The sequence below is a fragment of the Artemia sp. Qi Xiang Cuo genome, chromosome 17 (genome assembly GCF_049724085.1).
Source record: "Artemia sp. Qi Xiang Cuo chromosome 17, ASM4972408v1, whole genome shotgun sequence".
Taxonomy (NCBI): domain Eukaryota; kingdom Metazoa; phylum Arthropoda; class Branchiopoda; order Anostraca; family Artemiidae; genus Artemia; species Artemia sp. Qi Xiang Cuo.
This window is the reverse complement of record NC_142810.1, coordinates 40,485,001-40,507,704: the sequence shown is the minus strand read 5'-3', so window position 1 is coordinate 40,507,704 and position 22,704 is coordinate 40,485,001. Positions and strand designations below refer to the sequence as shown.

The window sequence follows — 22,704 nt, the reverse complement described above, 5'->3', positions numbered from 1 at the left end:
CAAATTTAATAGTTATTTTGGTTTAAAAAACTAGTCTATTAGTCGGTTCTTGTGCTTCTCCTCATCAGGCTTTTACATTAGCTACAATATGCAAAGAAACTTTTTCAGAGTCCCTATTAAGTTATTTTTATTTCTAATTATTTTTCTTAATTAAGCCGTAGAAAATTTAAACCGTTATTTAGTTTTTCTACGTCTTAAAAAAGTATATTAATTCATATAGGAAACATTCAATTATTGGTTGCGTCAGTCTGACGGTGCCCTTTGGTAAGCATGGTGGTTACGGTAGCACATCCCAGTCACGTTTGATTAGTTTTTGAAGAAAAAACTAGTCATTTTTGACTAGTTTTTGATCTAAAGACGCTTTGGCCAATACTGGGCAATACCCACTTGCTGAAAGAAAGACAGAGAATATCGAGCAGGATAATCAATAGTCATTTTTGTTATTTAAATGACAAGTTACTCGCAGTAATATCATATGCTTCTTTAAGGAAGTGGATCTTCTTTGCTGAGTAGATTGATAGGGATTCTCTGAGAAGAAGAGAAGCATTACGATCCTACTGTGGTAACTGTTCTTCTATATAAATATAATCAGTTTTTATAAGACAATATTATGCATCAAGGACAAAGGCCTTTGAATGAACGTTAATAACGCTATTTCAGTTGATTTCCGTGTATTTTTTTCTCTGTGGGAGCGTATATCAGATGTATTACATAAGTATAAGGTGGGAGGGGGGGGGGGGATATAAATCGAGATCAAATATTGCCGCATGAACTTTATTAAAACGCTTTTAAAATCAAATGTGAACAGACAAAGATGACTTCTACAACAACCCTATATGTGAGTTAGATATTTTGTTTTTCAGTAAGATCTTTGTAATCTATTCCTTTCTTTAAAGTGATGGGAAGGCGATGTTTTACGAACTCCTTAACATTTTTATCCAGAATGTGCATTTTGACACAGTTTGATAAAAAGAAGGTCCAAACCTTTTTTTATGTTGCTTACATTCATAGTAAATATCACGGAGAAAATTTACGTCCATCTTTTTTTTTACGGATTCGAGAAAAAGGGGCCTTCCGCTCAAACTCAAATTCATGTGAAGGCAAAGAGTGACTTTGCAGGTAAACCTTTTTGAATATTTTAACAAAAGTACCTTGGTCGGTGACAATTCTGAGCTGATTACTAAGTTCTGAGGTACTAAATTATATTTCAGCTGATTCATAAAGTTTCTTTTTTACTCCTGGCTTATCTGCTTTCTTTAAAATATAAAAAAGGATCTTCACAGAAAGTGTTTACTTAGTTATCACAAAAATCATTTAAAAAGGTGCATAGAGTCAATTTTCTCTGAAAAACCATATCAATTTTTGCTTACAAAGATGAGTCTTTAACTAAAAAAAACGTAAACATTTAAATCTAGGCATTTCAGATAATTCCTAAGTCTCAAATACCTAGACCATCTTAGGGAATATCCCATATTCCAACAAGAAAATAATCTCAATAAACACATTTCTTTTCAAGTATTCTTAACGAGAAATCTGCTTCTAAACTAACCAGGAAGGTATTACTAACTATTACTATAGTTTTCAATTTTCGGGTTTCTGACTTTTTTTTTATAGTAAAATGGACTAAGATAGATTTGGAAAACTTACCACTGCAATAGGGATCCCAAAATGTTCCATAGTCATTATGAACAATAGATACCTTTCTTTTTCAACAGAACTCGTCGGTCTTTTGCAGGATTTTTGTACAAATACTTTCAAATTCCGAATATAAGGTGTCTCTTCTAGAACACAATAGATATGCTTTAAAGGTTCACACTGCCTTATATCTTCAGCAGGAGTTTTGTCAAAAGATGGCGCGTAAAATTCATTGTATTCAAAAGTCTTGACCTGTTCCTCATTGTCCTGAAACACAGAACAAATGAATTTCCGGTATTATCATTCCTTTAAACAGACACTACTACGTCTACTAACAATTCACTGCAGTGGCCACTTGAGTCCTACACAGCTGCCCACCCTACTCCTCAATCCAAATCTATTCAAAGCTTCACTCTTTATCCCTTCCCAAGAACTTCCAATTTCCTTAAATCCTTCCTGATAATCTCTTCCCAATCCAGTCAGGGACGACCTGATTTTCATGTGGCCATAAATTGATGGCTGAAAAGAACGATCTTAGGCAACCTGTCATCCTTCATCCGCAAAATATGTCCTAGCCATCCAAAACACAGCCACCGACAGAGCATGCTAGACTAACTAGAGATAATTCCAGTAAATATTTAATTCAAGATAATTTTCGTTCGACAACAGAAAGATATTACCATACCTTCGTAAAATATTTTAACTATTCATTTTATTGTTTAAGATTTTCCTTAGATTTTAAGAACTTTGCACATTGGATTGGTGTTGTTGCTGTTTCTTGTAGCTCTTTCCATCATTTATTTTTTCGATAGCGACGATTTCAAGTCGCCTTAAATCAATTGTAGCGAATAAATAGGTTCTATTCTTAAAGTTGTCGCTGTTTCACCATAACATCACATCTTATGTTTTCAAACTTCAGCAATAATTGCCTAAAACCGTTCACTAAGCTACTCCCAAAAGGAGGATCAGCAGAGCAATGTGTGTTCAATCACACTTTCATCCTCTGGGTCTAATAATGATGTTCACCCTTTGAGAACATCCTATGAAGCAATTTTTTGACAATTACCACAGAAGTATGAAAATGTTAGATCAAACCTTACCAGAGACGTAATAGCAACGAACTGCCCACGTCAAAGACCATTTTATGCAAGACAAAAGGTCAAATCCATAAAACAAAATATTACTAACAGTTTAATGTGAATATTCTGAAATAGCACAAGTTATATTTTGCTAAATCATGTCTTGTTTTCTCACAAAGCAAAAATTACATTATTTCACAAAATTCGCTGTTCTTATTGACCTTACAAAAAACATGTAACTGAATGAAAGCTATCTTTGACTATTTAGCATAAGGCTTGAAGTACCAAGGACATCAACATGAAACCATTTTTCGCCACCTGGTTCCATCTTAGGAGTAATTATACCTGAAAACTAGGATTTTCTACAATTTTTCTTTTTGATCTTACAAAATATTATAGGTCAGAGTTCAAGTGCGAAGTTCAACACTGTTTCCAAACCAGACCACAATATACGGAAACTAATTCGTTATATTCGATAACACTTATCGCCCTTAAAAATTTAAAGATATTGCAGAATCCTTCAAATCATGGTTCCAACAGTAGCTACGCCCTAGTAAGGAGCGAACAACAGCATATAGCAATCAAAAGTTGAAAAACACGTTTTGAAAAAAAACCGCCTAATGAAAAAAAAAGTCCATCTGAGACTGATGAAAAAAAAGTCCATCTGAGACTGAAGGAATAGTAATATTATTTCGGTTAATCTTACAAGCAAAAGTTTATTGTGAAAACAAATTTACGATGGTTTCGAAAAAGACCCTGAAACATCTCGAAAATGGCGTCGGATCGACAAGAAAAGTGCACTGTTGAAATCAGCATGGTCAAAAACCATATAAAGAAGAATTAAAGTCTCCACCTTGAACAACAAGGAAAATCTTTTTTTTAGGGATTTTCCCTAAAAAAAGGGATAAATATATCCCTAAAAGGGATAGAGAGTAGCACTTATGTTCTTCCAGGATGATGATTTTTTCTACCACGGCTAGCGGGTTACCAGAACATCAAACTTAAAGGCTCATTTAAAAGCTATTGCTCATATCTACGTGGTTTTTATAAATTGCACCTTCTGCAAATGCCGCATGGCACTAAAACCGGCATTTTTTTTTTTGCCATTTCTCAAGTGGAAATACTAAGAAGTATAAAAAGGGTATTTTTGTAATATCTATGGTCCAAAACCCTTAACTGGAGGTTTACAATCACCCTTCGTGTATACTCCCCTCCCAGCCCTCTTAGTAAGTTGAGTTAATTGTCTGCTTACCAGCAGGCTACCACAACATTAGCAGGGCTAGAAGGCTATCACGTCATTGTAGAGAGATGCTAAATGGCCCATTTAAAAGATATTGCTCATACCTACGTGCTTTTTATAAATTCTACCATCTGTAAGAGCCATATGGCAACAAAAATAAACTGTTGGTGCCATTCAAGCATCTTCGTTACTTTTGTGCGAGTTAGACAATTTTTCAGGGGGGAGAGGAGGGGAGTCGAGCCGGGTAACCCCCCCCCCCGGGATACAACCCTGTGAGAAGTTAAAAATTTTTTGCAGCACTGTGGTAAACCCAATTAATTAGTATAATGATACTTTTTTTAGACTTAGAGATGCTGTAGACAAAGTTTTAAGAGAAGAACAGTGCAGTTTTAGAAAGAGCAGAGGATGTGCCGACCAAATTTTCACTCTTAGGTTAATAATTGAGAAGTGCCTGAGTCATCAAACACTTTCAATCCTCAATTTTTTAGATTATGAGTAAGCGTTTGATTCAGCTGATAGAAAAGTTTTAGAAATCCTTTTATGGCATGATATACAAATACATTAAAGTGATTAGTGTTATGTACGAGAAATAACTGCTGTGGTTAAGGTAGGAAATGAGGTTAGTAGCTGGTTTCACACTAAATCAGGACTTAAGCAGTGTTTTGTACTGTCCCCATTTATATGGATCATTTGGATGGATTTTGTCTTAAGGATTACAGGAAAGACAATAGAAGAACACAGAATCAAACGAGGAAGAAAAAATTTCCTGGATTTAGATTATGCTGATGATTTAAGCATCCTAGATGAAAATGTGAGCAAAATAAATGAACTATTAATGGTTTTACGAGTTCAGGGTACTAGAATAGATTTTTTTTAAGGTTCGAGGTTCTTTATGACAATAGCAACAAATTACAGAATATTATAAATTTATCCGTTGGCGGGGAGCAGAGCTCTTGTACCAAAAAGAAAAAACAAAAACAAATAAATCATATTACTTAGACAAACACAACTATTCTTGCCTCTATCTCTTATTAAAGAAATAACGTTGACATGCCACTCCGACCAACCGCCAACACACGTTCATTCGAGACAATACTAACTTAATAATAATATCAATTATCATGCTACAGTGGGCAGGGAGTACAGAAAGATCATATCCAAACAATCCCAAATATTAAAAATAATAGATACAAGACACCATCCTTCACTAAAATAAGTTTTTACTTTTTAAAGCATTGAATGAGCAACATTCTGAGCCGAAATCTAATGGCAGTAAGTTATAACGTTACATCTATAGATGCAACAAACTTAGACCAAATCAATGAAATCATATACCGCACTGTAAATCTTGACCTCTCACATTTTGGCAAAGGGATTAATAGACGAAGCCCAGATCGAGTAAATATGGACGTTTTGGGACATAAATAACACAGGTTCATTTGATAAAAATATTGAGGAAGAGCTCCACGGTCGAAACTAACTTTTAACAAAAATATAGAAGACTGGACACAAAACTCACCGGGAGACTGTCCACAGTTGTACCTACCAATTCTGTCATTGATTTATTTGGCAAAAGGGAAGGAGACTATAGAAGCGACTTATGAACACGAGCACTCTTATTCTTTATCTTTTGAAGTGGCACAAGATTATAATGAAACGTATTTAGGTAAACCAATCCCGCATAATCCAAATGAGATTATACTGAAGTAAAATAAAGTGACTCAAGTGCAGAGTAAGGAATTAAATTTTTCAACCGCTTAATAATACCAACGCCCCTTGGTGGTTTCGCACGATCAACATTGATGTAGTCCTTCATGAAAGATCCTCGTCGATAGCCAAACCTAGATAGAACATGCATCTCTTTTTCAATAGACGATAAGCCGTCTTCAAGCGTAAGGCAAACGTTAGTAAGTTTTGGAAACCTAAAGCCAACTTTAAAACAAATAATAAGTTTAGTTTTTACCTTATTGTCACAAGTTTATTGTCATTAATTAATTTCAAAATACGACTGTATACATGGGAAATATTTACTAAAAGTTCATTTAAGATTTACCACACACAGAAGCAGCTGTATCATCAGTAAACTGTGTATCTAGAGAAGCTGATGCTGCAGCAAAACACAGATCATTAATATAAAGAAGAAAGAAAAGAGAACCCATAATTGAACCCTGAGGGACACCAACCGATGACGATAGTGGAAGGAAAGTAAAAACAGAATTATTAATTACAGTAACTTGTGTTCTCTCAGAAAGATTAAGAAGGCTAAGTCGTTAAGGCTAGGAATAAATGAAGATGGTAAGGTGACGTTGGATACCGGAAAGATCGATCATGTGGGCCAAGGACGCCCATAAGGGGGGACAAGGGGGGGGGGGGGGCTAGCCCCACATGATCGATCTTTTCGGTATCCAACACAGCTCTATTAAGCCAAAAATGGGCAGAAATAAAGACAAATAATCTTCCAAACGTAAAACTACCACTAATAAATAGCCAAGTCAAACTCAAAACGAGCAAAAATTAACATTACTAGGGCTGGCAACCCCCATGCCTTCTCAAGACCAGAACATAACTTAGGCTTTACTTAAAAAAAAAAAAAAAAAAAAAAAAAAAAAAAAAAAAATACCGTGGATTGTCAGTTTAATATACCTATACTGATATTTATTCCTTAAAATAAAAAATGGGTAAAAAAGTGAGTAAAAAATATTTTTTACTTATTTAAGTAAAAAAGTAAAAACATTCAAACATAATATGTTTTCATTAAAGCGCAAATTATTTTCTGGTCTTGAGTGGGCATGGGGGTTATCAGCCCTACTAATGTTAATTTTTGCTCGTTTCAAGTTTGACACCGCTATTTATTCTAATTTATGTTCATTTTGAGTTTCATTTATTTACTGATATTGATTTGTGGTAGTTTTACGCTTGGATGATTACTTGACTTCATTTCTGCCCAATTTTTGCTTAATGGAGCTCTTTACTTTTCTTTTGAAAGCTTGTTTTGTGGAAAAAGTTTTTTGTGATGAATTTCTGTTCGTTTTTCATTGACAAAGTTATTTTCATGAAAAAAATTAATAATATTTTATGTCTTTTCGTTTTTTTTCTATAAGAATCCATAGTTTAGCATATTTGCGAGTGTTTGACATGTTCAATATCACTAAAAAGAATAGTTGCTGGATCGTTCTACCATGCTGAACAAAATAGTTGTCTTAATATTTTGACTAGATGTGTTTGGGGAATAAATCGGCTTGAGAGACGCGCTGATTGTCCTCCAATCTCTTTTCACTCTTAGATACGACCCCAGAACTTTTAATTTTGAATCGAATTAGCTTCTTTAAATGTTTCAATGATATTTCTAGCTATAATAGAGTGGTGCTGCCTATGATATTATATGCCTTTTTGAAAACCTAAATGTATACAGTTTTTTTCGTTTAATTGGAATGCCCCCTAAACACTTCCTAGAAGTTTCACCTTAATACTCTTAGCATCATTAGTTACAGTAACTGTAGTTGTAGTACTAAAAGTATATACATAGTGCCTTCTGGCTAGTTCAAAATCCCCCACAACTTACTCTTAAAGATCTAACTTATATATATATATATATATATATATATATATATATATTGGTTTGTCATCTTTTTGAAAGTTTACATGCTCATAATTTGTTTTGATTTAGTCCAACGTCCGCCTAAATATTTCTTATATTTGATTACTGAAAACATTGTTATATTCTCTTTGGACTATTGGCTACAAAATGGCTGTCTCACAATTTCGATTTGATGTGTCTGGGGAAAAGAGGAGAGGGGGAGCTATTTTCTCTCCATCACGCTTGACTCTTAAAATGGAACTAGAAGTATGCATTTCTAACTAAATGAGCCTCCTCTAAAGTTTACGAGACCCCCTCTTCATAAAAACCTTACATCCCCCGGAGCATAACTTAAAACCCTTATCCCCACAATTTCGGGGGGGGGTGTTTCAGCCCCAAAAACTATGTTATGAGATCTTTGGACTATTTTTGAACAGATGGCTATCTTAGATTTTCTATCGGATGCATTGGGAGAAAATAAGACGTGGGGGGGGGGACATAGCTGCCCTCCGATAAATTTGACTCTTAAAAATGGCTCATTCACTTCCGATTTCGAATCCAATAAGCGAAATGCCCTCGGGACATACCTTACAGCCCTTTTCCTGAGGACTTTGAGGGGGTTCTCATCCTCCAAGACATAATTTCTGGACTTTTAAACTACGTCAAACAAAATAACTATCTCGAAATTTTGACTGGAAGTGTTTGGGGAGATGATAGGCGTGGGGGGTGGCTGCCCTCCAATCACTTTTGACTATTAAAGAAGGCACTAGCCCTTTCAATTACCAACCGACTGAGCCCCTTTCAAAGTTTCTACGACAACAAATGGCCATATGAAAATTTGTATCAGATGCGTTTCGGGAAAATACGACGTGCGTGAGTGGGGGGGGGGGCGGGGATGGATATTTGCCTTCTGATCACTTTGACTCTTAAAAAGACCACTATAACTTCTGATTACCAATCCATTGAGCCCTCTTTGAAGTTTATATGACCACCATTTCAATAAAAACCTTATATGCCCCCAGGGCGTAACTTACAACCCTTGACCAGAGGGCTATATGGAGGGGGGGGGAGTTATCCTCAAATACATAATTTCTGGACATTTTAACTACACTGTGGCTATCTAAAAAATTATGATTGAATGTGTTTGTTGAAATGATTAGTGTACGAGGGGGGGGGGGGCCTGGATGACCTACAACCACTTTTGACAGTTAAAAAGGCCAGTAGAACTTCTGATTACCAATCAATTGAGTCCCCTCTGAGGTTTATACGACCACCCTTTCCATAAAAAACTTTAAATCCCCACAGGACATGACCTATAACCCTTGCTTTGAGGTTTGTGGGGGGGGGGGTTGTCATTCTCAATGTTATAATTTCTGGAAGTTTAAACTACACTGAACAAAATGTTTATCTCAAAATTTTGATTGGATGTGTATGGGGACGTGATTGACGTTGGGGAGGGGGAGCTGGTTGCCCTCCATGAGCTCTTTTGAATTTCCTATGACATTTCTTTCTATGAGAAGTGCCCTGGTCTAAAAAAAAATTATATTGTGCCTACATCGCTCTTTACTTAGTCAGCGCTATCGCGCTGCCTATGATATTTTGTCTTGAGATTTCAATTATACAGCACTGGAAGTGCCGATTAGACCAGGTAAGACCCCCCCCCCCCTAAAAATTAGCCTATGGACGCCCATGAAGAGGGCAGCTTCAATTGTATTGATAGTATCATAGGCAGCGCGCTAGCGCTGCCTAAGTAAAGAACGATGTGGGCACAATGCGTTGTTTTTTTTTCTCCATACCCGGGTACTTCGTATTGAAGGAGTTGTCGTATCGAAGGAGTTGGCACTTCGAAAAGGGCTCATTCGATTGGAAATTGGAGTGGCTAGTGCCCTTTTTAATAGTCAAAAGTGATTGGAGGGCAACTAGCCCCCCCCCCACGCCCGGCCTTCCCCCAAACACATCCAATCAAAATTTTGAGATAGCCATTTTGTTCAGCGTAGTTGATTTCCACATAGAAAATATCTTTTTGAGGAGGACACTCCCCCACAACCGTCAGGGCAAGGGTTTTGAGTTATACCCTGAGAGAATATAAGATCAATGTTGACAATGTATAGTTTATTTTTTTTTTTCTGTAAAGCAGGGCACTTCATATAGAAGGGGTCGTCGTAGAGACCTCAAAAGGAGCTCATTCGATTAGAAATCGAGAGTTCTAGCGTCCTTTTTAATAGTCGAAAGTGATTGGAGGGCAACTAGCCCCCCCCCCCCTCACGCCAATCATTGCCCCAAACATATCCAATCGAAATTTGGAGAAAGCCATTTTGTTCAGCATAGTTGATTTCCAGGTATAAAATGCGTTTTTGAAGAGGACACTCCCCCATAACCCTCATGGCAAGGGTTTTAAGTTATGCCCTGGGGGCATATAAGGATTTATAAGAAGGCGTTGTCGTAAAAACTTCAAAACAGGCTCATTCGATTGGAAATTCATAGGGCTAGTTCCCTTCTTAATAGTCGAATGTGATTGGAGGGCAACTACCCCCCCCACGCCCATCATTCCCCAAACAAATCCAATCAAAATTTTGAGATAGTCATTTGGTTCAGCGTAGTTGATTTGCAGATAAAAAATATGTTTTTGAGGAGGACACTCCCCCACAACCCTCAGGGCAAAGGTTTTAAGTTATGACCTGGGCATAATTAAGGCGAGCCGAGTCAAGCCGAGTCAAACTCAAAACGAGCCGAAATTAACATATAAGTTGTGCGCAAAACCCCTATGCCTTCCGAAGGCCAGAACATAATTTGCACTTTACTGAAAAAAATACAAATGAATGTGCATTGTCAGTTTAATATACATATACTGATATTTAGTAATCATAATGTTAATATTATTTGATTTATTAAAGCCATAAAAGTAAAACATTTATATTTTTTCAGTAAAATGCAAATTTTGTTCCGGCCTTGGGAAGGCATAGGGGTTTTGCGCCCAACTTATGTTAATTTCTGCTCGTTTTGAATTTGACTCGGTTATTTATTGTAATTTCTGTTTTTTTTGGGTTTCATTTATTTATCGATGCTGATTTTTGGTAGTTTCGAGCTTGGTAGATTATTTGATTTTATTTTTGCTCATTTTGTTTAATGGAGTTCTTTACTTTTCTTTGAAAAACTTACTTTTTGGAAAAAGTTTTTTAATTAATTATTTAGTAAAGACTGTGGGTGCAGTGAAGATGTTAAAAGTAGAATAGCTAAGGCTTAGGGTATTTTTTCACAGTTAGTCTCAGTGAGAGGCAAAGCTGGCATAACGCTTTTCCAGAATTTCAGAATAAGTCTGCAAACCAAGATTACAATTTTGGGAGCTACAGTGATGACAGTGGTCAAATACAGTTCTAAAGCATGGGTGCTCCGAAAAACGGAGGAAGATTTGCTTGATGTTTTCCAGAGAAATTGCCAACAGGTTGTTTTGGATACCAGTAGAGGAGGGGGTCCGACTCCGAACGGGGCTCCTTATATGGGCATAGAATACTGACGGGGCTCCAAATAAGGGCATAGAGTCATTAGGGAGAACACGTGGTTAATGGGGTCAATGACCTCTTTTTCCAATGTGTCAACAACAACAACATCGACCTTGACATTCGCTGAGAGCTTGCCAAAAACAACAACAACAACATCGACCTTGACATTCGCTGAGAGCGTGCACTTACAACAACAACAACATCGACCTTGGAACACCTGTGCTGTCGACCTCAATTCACCTATCGTGAATCAATAATTCCCCTTAGAAACAACAAATTAATTTTCCCTTTCTTGACAGATCAATCAATCAATGACATCATCTGTCAGACTTTAAAAATTTTCGCCATAGAAACATTTCTCCAGGAATGGATCCAAATCATTAATGTCTTTGCCTCGGGAACAACTCTTTTGGTCGAACTCCAAAGGATATTAATAACCAAAGGCCATGGAAACAATTATGCAAGAAACATCTTAGCGATGAATTGTTTTAGCGCGCGAAAAGGTTTCTTATTAATTTGAAATGCGTTAGCGCAGAGATGCCAATAACAAAGGAACACGCTGAATTTACGTTTAGGGATTATTTGGGCGAAACCGTTTTAGACAGGTTATGGAACTATTTCGGCGAAACAGATAGAGACATTTTAAAAGAAGATTTTTGAAGAGATTTTGGAAGAGGTTTTGAGTGTGATCGTTATAATACACAAGTTTCATTTGAACAGTGTTGTGAGGTCCTCTAACCCAACCCCAAAGGGTTCCAATCCTCCTACCCCAACCCCGAAGGAAGCCCCCGGTCCTCAAAAGCCCCCCAATCTCCCAAAGGCCCTCCACCGGTCCCCAAATGTCCCCCAGGCCCCCAACTGTCCCCCCTGACCCTCAAAGGCCCCCCAAGCTCCCAGGGGGCCACCGGCGCCCCCAAAGGCCCATCCAGACCCCCAAAGACCATCCCCGGGCCCCCCAAAGGCCCATCGAGCTCCCAAAGGACCAACGGGGTCTCAAAGGCCCTCCACCGGCCCCCAACTGCCCCGCCGGACCCCCAAAGGCCCCCCCCTGGTCCTCAAAGGTCCCCCGGGCTCCCAAAGGACCAACGGGGTCCCAAAGGCCCTCCACCGGTCCCCAAATGTCCCCCAGGCACCCAAAGGCCCTCCCTGTGCCCCAAAGGCCCACCCCGACCCCCCCAGGCCCTCCCCGGGCCCCCCAAAGGCCCCGCGAGCTCCCAAACGACCACCGGGGTCCCAAAGGCCCGCCACCGGTCCCCAACTGTCCCCCAGGCCCCCAAAGGCCCTCCCTGTGCCTAAAGGCCCTCCCTGTGCCCCAAAGGCCCTCCCCCGGCCCCCAAAGGTCCCCCGGACCAGAGAAGCACCACCGGGATAACACACACACACACACACACACACACACACACACACACACACACACACACACACACACACACACACACACACACACACACACACACACACACACACACACACACACACACACACACACACACACACACACACACACACACACACACACACACACACACACACACACACACACACACACACACACACACACACACACACACACACACACACACACACACACACACACACACACACACACACACACACACACACACACACACACACACACACACACACACACACACACACACACACACACACACACACACACACACACACACACACACACACACACACACACACACACACACACACACACACACACACACACACACACACACACACACACACACACACACACACACACACACACACACACACACACACACACACACACACACACACACACACACACACACACACACACACACACACACACACACACACACACACACACACACACACACACACACACACACACACACACACACACACACACACACACACACACACACACACACACACACACACACACACACACACACACACACACACACACACACACACACACACACACACACACACACACACACACACACACACACACACACACACACACACACACACACACACACACACACACACACACACACACACACACACACACACACACACACACACACACACACACACACACACACACACACACACACACACACACACACACACACACACACACACACACACACACACACACACACACACACACACACACACACACACACACACACACACACACACACACACACACACACACACACACACACACACACACACACACACACACACACACACACACACACACACACACACACACACACACACACACACACACACACACACACACACACACACACACACACACACACACACACACACACACACACACACACACACATACACACACACATTAACACACAGAAACACACATAAAGAAATAGAAACACACACATACACACAGATACACATACACACTCACACATATACACATACAGACACACACACATACACACACACACACACACACATATACATACACATACACACACACACACACACACACAAACATCATACACTCACATACATACACACACATACACACACACATACACACACACATACACACACACACACACACACACACACACACACACACACACACACACATAGGTGAGTGTTGTCTGAAACCTATGATTTTTGAATATCTAATTTTCTATTTCTGACTTTTAATAACCGGATTTCTTAGTCTTTCGTAGGTGTGTGGTGTCTGAAACCTATGATTTGGGATGTGTGGGTTGCTATTTTTTGACTTTTCTGAGCAGGATTTCTTAGCCATTCGTAGGTGTGTGTTGACTGAAACCTATGATTTGGGATGGTTAATTTGCTATTTTTGACTTTTCTGAGCTAGATTTCTTAGCCTTTCATAGGTGTGTCCTTTCAGAAAATTATGATTTGGGAGGTATAGTTTGCTTTTTGGACTTTTCAGAGCTAGGATTCTTAGTCACTCATAGGTGTTTGTTGTCTGAAACTTCGAGTTTGGGATGAGTAGTTGGCTATTTCAGACTTTTCTGAGCTAAGGTTTCTTAGTATTTCGTAGGTGAATGCTGTCTGAAACTTATGATTTGGGATATGTAAATTACTATTTTGGGCTTTTCTGAGATAGATTTCTTAGTCTTTCATAGGCGCGTGATGTCTGAAACCTATGATTTGGGCTAAGTAATTTCCTTTTCTGACTTTTCATAACCGGATTTCTTAGTCTTTCGTAGGTGTGTGGTGTCTGAAACCTATGATTTGGGATGTGTGGGTTGCTATTTTTTGACTTTTCTGAGCAGGATTTCTTAGCCATTCGTAGGTGTGTGTTGACTGAAACCTATGATTTGGGATGGTTAATTTGCTATTTTAGATTTTTCTGAGCTAGATTTATTAGACTTTCATAGGTCTGTCAATTAAGAAAATTATTAGTTTTTAGGTTAAGGTTGATTTTTTTACTTTTCAGAGATATGATTATTAGTCACTCATAGGTGTTTGTTGTCTGAAACTTCGAGTTTGGGATGAGTAGTTGGCTATTTCAGACTTTTCTGAGCTAAGGTTTCTTAGTATTTCGTACGTGAATGCTGTCTGAAACTTATGATTTGGGATATGTAAATTACTATTTCGGGCTTTTCTGAGTTAGATTTCTTAGTCTCTCATAGGCGCGTGATGTCTGAAACCTATGATTTGGGCTATGTAATTTCCTTTTCTGACTTTTCATAACCGGATTTCTTAGTCTTTCGTAGGTGTGTGGTGTCTGAAACCTATGATTTGGGATGTGTGGGTTGCTATTTTTTTACTTTTTTGAGCAGGATTTCTTAGCAATTCGTAGGTTTGTGTTGACTAAAACATATGATTTGGGATGGTTAATTTGCTATTTTTGAATTTTCTGAGCTAGATTTCTTAGCCTTTCATAGATGTGTCCTTTCAGAAAATTATGATTTGGGAGGTATAGTTTGCTTTTTTGGACTTTTCATAGCTAGGATTCTTAGTCACTCATAGGTGTTTGTTGTCTGAAACTTCGAGTTTGGGATGAGTAGTTGGCTATTTCAGACTTTTCTGAGCTAAGGTTTCTTAGTATTTCGTAGGTGAATGCTGTCTGAAACTTATGATTTGGGATATGTAAATTACTATTTCGGGCTGTTCTGAGTTGGATTTCTTAGTCTTTCATAGGTGTGTGATGTCTGAAACCTATGATTTGGGGTGTGTAGTTTGCTATTTTCGAATTTTCTTAGCTAGGTTTATTATCCTTTCATAGATATGTGTTTTCAGAACATTATGATTTGGTATGTGTAGTTTTATATTTAATTCTATTATGATATCAGTTTTTAGAGTATTTCGTATGTGAATTTTTTCTGAAACCAATAGTTTGGGATGAGTAGTTTGATATTTTTTAATTTTATGAGGTAGGTTTCTTGGTCTTTATTTGGTGTGTGTTTACTGAAACCTATGATTTTTGATAAGTATTTTGATATTTTTTAATTTTCTTAGATGGATTTATTATCATTTAATAGGTGTGTGTTGACTGAAACCTATGATTTGGATGAGTGGTTTGCTATTTTTGTCTTTTATGAGCTAGATTTCTTAGCCGTTCATAGGTGTGTGTTGTCTGAAACTTATGATTTGGGATGTGTAGTTTGCTATTTGAACTTTTCAGAGCTATGATTCTTATTACGTCATATGAGTTTGTTGTCTGAAACTTCTAGTTTGGGATGAGTAGTTTCGCTATTTCAGGCTTTTCTGAGCTAAGGTTTCTTAGTCTTTCATAGGTGAATGTTGTCTGAAACCTATGATTTGGGATATGTAAATTACTATTTCGGGCTTTTCTGAGTGGGATTTCTTAGTCTTTCATAGGTGTGTGTTGTCTGAAACCTATGATTTGGGATGGGTGGATTGCTACTTTTGACTTTTCTGAGCTGAATTTCTTAGCCTTTCATAGATGTTTGTTGTCTGAAACCTATAGTTTGGGATGACTAGTTTGCTATTTATGACTTTTCTGAGCTAGGTTTCTTAGCCGTTCTTAGGTGAGTGTTGTCTGAAACCTAGGATTTGGGATATGTAAATTACTATTTCGGCTTTTTCTAAGATAGATTTCTTAGTCTTTCATAGGTATGTGTTGTCTGAAACCTGTGATTTGGGATGTGTGGGTTGCTATTTTTTGACTTTTCCGAGCTGGATTTCTTAGCCGTTCATAGGTGAGTGCTGTCTGAAACTTGTGATTTGAGATGGTTAATTTGCTATTTCCGGCTTTTATTAGCTAGGTTTCATAGCCTTTCATAGGTGTGTGTTGTCAGAAAATTACGATTTGGGATGTGTAGGTTGCTATTTGAACTTTTCAGAGCTAGGATTCTTAGTCCATCATTGGTGTTTGTTGTCTGAAACCAATAGTTTGGGATGACTAGTTTGCTATTTCAGGCTTGTTCATTTTGAATTTCTGTCATGAAATGCAAGAGTTGGAAAATTAGGGTCTTAGTCCACCAGCTCAGTATTAGGGTCCCAGTCCACCAGCCTGAACGGTGGAAATTCACTAGCTCAGAATTGGGGTCTTAGTCCACCAGCCTGAATGGTGGAAATCCACTAGCTCAATATTGGGGTCTCAGTCCACCAGCCTGAATGGTGGAAATTCACTTGCTCAGAATTAGGGTCTTAGTCCACCAGCCCGAATGGTGGAAATTCCCTAGCTCAGAATTGGGGTCTTAGTCCACCAGACTGAATGGTTGAAATTCACATTAGACGACACAAAAACTTACACACATACAAAAACTGACACACACGCACAAAAACTTACACACACGCACAAAAAAATACACACACACACACATTTAAAATTACACACACACACACCAACTAATACACACACACTCTGAAAAATACACACACACACACACAAAAACATACACACACACACACACACACACAAACAAAAAATAGCACACGAACTATATACAGCACACAAAAACTAAACTGCACATAAAAACATACACACACACACACACACACAAAACATACACACACACACAAAAACACCCCCTCACACACACACACCCCCAATTAAAACCCCACACACCCTTACACACACACACACACGCGCACACAAACTAACACATGAACACAAAAAAAAACTCACACACACAAGCACAAAAACTTACACACACACACACACACACACACAAAACATACACACACACACACACGAAAACTAACACACACACACAAAAAATAACACACACAAAAACTTAAACACACACACACAAACACACACAAAAACTAACAAATTCACGCTAAAAATTTCATGAAAAAAAAAAAAAAAATTAAAAAAATAAATAAAAAACACACAAAAACAAAAAAAATAAACAAACAAACACACGAAAACACACACACCCACACGCAAAAACTTACACACACACAAAAACTTAAACACACACACACACACACACAAAAACTTACACATGAACACAAAAAAACTCACACACACACACGCACAAAAACTTACACACACACACACATAAACAAAACTTACACACACACACACCAAAAATTACACACAAACACACTTACACACACACAGACACAAACTTACACACACACACACAAAAACTTACACATGCACGCGAAAACTCACATGCATACAAAAACCTACATCCACAAAAAAACTTACACACACACACACACACAAAACTAACACACACACACACACACACTAAAACTCACACACACACACCAAAACTGACACACACACAAAAACTTACACACACACACACACACACACACACACACAAAAACTTACACATGAACACGAAAACTCACACACACACGCACAAAAACTTACACACACACACACACACACAAACTCCACACACACACACGAAAACTTACACACACACACCAAAACTTACACACACAAACTTACACACACACACAAACACACACACACACACAAAAACACACACACAAAAACTACACAAACAAAAAAATACAAACACACACACACACACACACACAAACTCACACAAACACACAAAAAACTTATATCCACACGCAAAAGCTTAGACACACAAAAACTTACACACACACAAACAAAAACTTACACCCACACGCAAAAACTTACATGCACACAAAAACTTACATGCACACAAAAACTTACACACACACACAAAACTTACACACACACACAAAAACTTACACACACACACACAAAAACTTACACACACACACACGAAACTTACACACACACGCCAAAACTTACACAAACACAAAAACTTACACACACACACACACACACACACACACAAAAACTTACACATGCACATGAAAACTGACATGCACACAAAAACTTACACACACACACGAAAAATTACAAACACACACGGCAAAAATTTCACACACAAAAGCTTAGACACACAAACACTTACACACACACACACACAAAAACTAACACCAACACTCAAAAACTTACAAACACACACACACAAAAACTTACACACACACACACACACACACACAAAAACTTACACACACACGAAAAAACTTACACACACACACACAAAAAATTAAACAAACACAAGAACAAATACGCACACACAAAAAATAAAACACACTCACACAAACTTACACACACACAAAAACTTACACACACGCACAAAAACTTACACACACACACACACACGAAAACTTATGCACACACACGAAAACTATCATATCACATTTACATTGTATTAATTTTTCAAATTTCATTTTGAATTTCTATCGTGAAATGCAAGAGTTGGAATATTTCAGTAGTGACTTGCTGTGCTTTACCTTCTCACAGTTACATTCTCTTGATTTTTCGAAGTTCATTTTGAATTTCTGTCATGAAATGCAAGAGTTGGAAAATTGGGGTCTTAGTCCACCAGCTCAGTATTGGGGACCCAGTCCACCAGCCTGAACGGTGGAAATTCACTAGCTCAGAATTGGGGTCATAGTCCACCAGCCTGAATGGTGGAAATCCACTAGCTCAATATTGGGGTCTCAGTCCACCAGCCTGATTGGTGGAAATTCACTAGCTCAGAATTAGGGTCATAGTCCACCAGCCTGAACGGTGGAAATTCACTAGCTCAGAATTGGGGTCATAGTCCACCAGCCTGAATGGTTGAAATTCACATTAGACGAGGTTACGTGCGCACACACACACAGAGAGAGACGACTAACACACAGGGACAACACACACACAAAGAGACGACACCTAACCTTTTCCGGCGAGTCTGGTTAGGTTAGGTTAGGCTAGATTAAGTTAGGTTAGGTTAAGTTAGGTTAGGTTAGCCCACGTACGCTTCACTTAGGTTAGCTTAGGTTAGGTGAGGGACAGGCAAAAAGTTAGGTGTATGATTAGGTTAGGTTATGTTAGATTAAGTTAGGTTAGGTTTAGTTTGGTTTAGGCTAGGTTAGCCTAGCGTACGCGTGTAAGCTTACGTGTGTGTGTGTAAGTTTGTGTGTGTGTGTGTGTGTGTGTAAGTTTTTGTGCGTGTGTGTGTGTGAGTTTTTGTGTGTGTGTAAGTTTTTGTGTGTGTGTGTGTGTGTGTGTGTGTGTGTGTGTAAGTTTTGCGTGTGTGTGTGTAAGTTTTCGTGTGTGTGTGTGTAAGTTTTCGTGTGTGTGTGTAAGTTTTTGTGTGTGAGTGTAAGTTTTTGTGTGTGTGTGTAAGTTTTTGTGTGCATGTAAGTTTTTGTGTGCATGTGTAAGTTTTTGTGTGCATGTTAGTTTTTGCGTGTGGGTGTAAGTTTTTTTGTGTTTGTGTAAGTTTTTGTGTGTCTAAGCTTTTGTGTGTGGGTGTAAGTTTTTTGTGTGTGTGTGTAAGTTTGTGTGTGTAGTGTGTGTGTGTGTGTTTGTGTGTGTGTAAGTTTTTGTGTGTGTGTGTGTAAGTTTGTGTGTGTGTGTGTGTGTGTGTGTGTGTGTGTATTTTTTTGTGTGTGTAAGTTTTGGTGTGTGTGTGTAGTTTTCGTGTGTGTGTGTGTGTGTGTCTTTGTGTGTGTGTGTGAGTTTTTGTGTGTCATGTAAGTTTGTGTGTGTGTGTGTGTGTGTGTTTTTGTGTGTGTGTAAGTTTTGTGTGTGTGTGTGAGTTTTCGTGTGTGTGTGTGTGTGTAAGTTTGTGTGTGTGTGTGTGTGTAAGTTTTTGTGTGCATGTAGCTTTTGTGTGCATGTAAGTTTTCGTGTGCATGTGTAAGTTTGTGTGTGTGTGTGTGTGTGTGTGTGTGTGTGTGTGTGTGTGTGTGTGTGTGTGTGTGTGTGTGTTCTGACGTGTGTGTGTGTCGTGTGTGTGTGTGTAAGTTTTCGTGTGCATGTGTAAGTTCTTGTGTGTGTGTAAGTTTTGCGTGTGTGTGTGTTCGTGTGTGTGTGTGTGTGTGTGTGTGTGTGTGTAAGTTTTTGTGCGTGTGTGTGTGTGAGTCTTTTGTGTTCATGTGTAAGTTTTTGTGTGTGTGTGTGTGTGTGTGTGTGTGTTATTTTTTGTGTGTGTGTAAGTTTTGGCGTGTGTGTGAGTTTTGTAGTTTGTGTGTGTGTTTGTTAGTTTTGTGTGTGTGTGTGTGTGTGTAAGTTTTTTTGTGGATGTAAGTTTTTTTTTGCATGTAAGTTTTATTTTTAATGTGTAAGTTTTTGTTTTTTTTTTGTGTTTTTTGGGTTTGGGTGTGTGTGTTTTTGTGTTTGTGTGTGTGTGTGTGTGTGTGTGTGTGTGTGTGTGTGTGTGTGTGTGTGTGTGTGTGTAAGTTTTTGTGCGTGTGTGTGTGAGTTTTTTTGTGTTCATGTGTAAGTTTTTGTGTGCGTGTGTGTATGTGTGTGTGTGTGTGTGTGTAAGTTTTGGTGTGTGTGTGTGTGTTTTCGTGTTTGTGTGTGTGTGTAAGTTTTGTGTGTGTGTGTGTTTTTGTCAGTTTTTTTGTGAATGTAAGATTTTTTGTGAATGTAATTTTTAGTGTGAATGTGTATTTTTTTTTTTTTTTGTTTTTGTGTGTATTTGTGTGTTTTTGTGTTTTAGTGTTTGTTTGTGTTTATTTGTTGTTGTGTGTGTGTAAGTTTTCATGTGTGTGTGTGTGTAAGTGTTTGTGTGTGTGTGTAAGTTTTTGTGCGTGTGTGTAAGTTTTTGTGTGTGTGTTAGTTTTTGTGTCGTCTAATGTGAATTTCAACCATTCAGGCTGGTGGATTAAGACCCCAATTCTGAGCTTGTGAATTTCCACCATTCGGGCTGGTGGACTAAGACCCTAATTCTGAGCAAGTGAATTTCCACCATTCAGGCTGGTGGACTGAGACCCCAATATTGAGCTAGTGGATTTCCACCATTCAGGCTGGTGGACTAAGACCCCAATTCTGAGCTAGTGAATTTCCACCGTTCAGGCTGGTTGACTGGGACCCTAATACTGAGCTGGTGGACTAAGACCCTAATTTTCCAACTCTTGCATTTCATGACAGAAATTCAAAATGAACAAGCCTGAAATAGCAAACTAGTCATCCCAAACTATTGGTTTCAGACAACAAACACCAATGATGGACTAAGAATCCTAGCTCTGAAAAGTTCAAATAGCAAACTACACATCCCAAATCGTAATTTTCTGACAACACACACCTATGAGAGGCTATGAAACCTAGCTAATAAAAGCCGGAAATAGCAAATTAACCATCTCAAATCACAAGTTTCAGACAGCACTCACCTATGAATGGCTAAGAAATCCAGCTCGGAAAAGTCAAAAAATAGCACCCCACACATCCCAAATCAGAGGTTTCAGACAACACATACCTATGAAAGACTAAGAAATCTAGCTTAGAAAAGCCCGAAATAGTAATTTACATATCCCAAATCCTAGGTTTCAGACAACACTCACCTAAGAACGGCTAAGAAACCTAGCTCAGAAAAGTCAAAAATAGCAAACTAGTCATCCCAAACTATAGGTTTCAGACAACAAACACCTATGAAAGGCTAAGAAATTCAGCTCAGAAAAGTCAAAAGTAGCAATCCACCCATCCCAAATCATAGGTTTCAGACAACACACACCTATGAAAGACTAAGAAATCCCACTCAGAAAAGCCCGAAATAGTAATTTACATATCCCAAATCATAGGTTTCAGACAACATTCACCTATGAAAGACTAAGAAACCTTAGCTCAGAAAAGCCTGAAATATCGAAACTACTCATCCCAAACTAGAAGTTTCAGACAACAAACGCCTATGACGGACTAAGAATCATAGCTCTGAAAAGTTCAAATAGAAAACTACACATCCCAAATCATAAGTTTCAGACAACACACACCTATGAAAGGCTAAGAAATCTAGCTCAAAAAAGACAAAAAATAGCAAACCACTCATCCCAATCATAGGTTTCAGACAACACACACCTAGTAAAGTATAATAAATCCATCTCAGAAAAGTCATAAATAGAAATCTACTCATCCCAAATAATATGTTTCAGATAACACACACCAACGAAAGACTTAGAAACCTAGCTCAGAAAAGTCAAAAATAGCAAACTAATCATCCCAAACTATAGGTTTCAGACAACATTCACCTACGAAATACTAGAAAACCTTAGCTCAGAAAAGCCTGAAATAGCAAACTACACATCCCAAATCATAATTTTCTGACAACACATACCTATGAAAGGCTAAGAAACCTAGCTCAGAAAAGTCAGAAAAGCAATACGTAACTGGAACGAAGC

The 22,704-nt window shown here is 38.5% G+C and overlaps 1 protein-coding gene across 1 annotated transcript in view; it reads right to left on the bottom strand.

The window, feature by feature from the left end:
* l(2)k05819 (transmembrane protein 94-like protein l(2)k05819) overlaps window positions 1-22,704 on the bottom strand; it is a 259,706-nt gene that overhangs the window by 109,014 nt on the left and 127,988 nt on the right. The window contains exon 6 of the mRNA XM_089102832.1: window positions 1,648-1,902. Within this exon, the coding sequence (XP_088958958.1) occupies window positions 1,648-1,902 (255 nt within the window). The remainder of the gene's footprint in view (window positions 1-1,647; window positions 1,903-22,704) is intronic.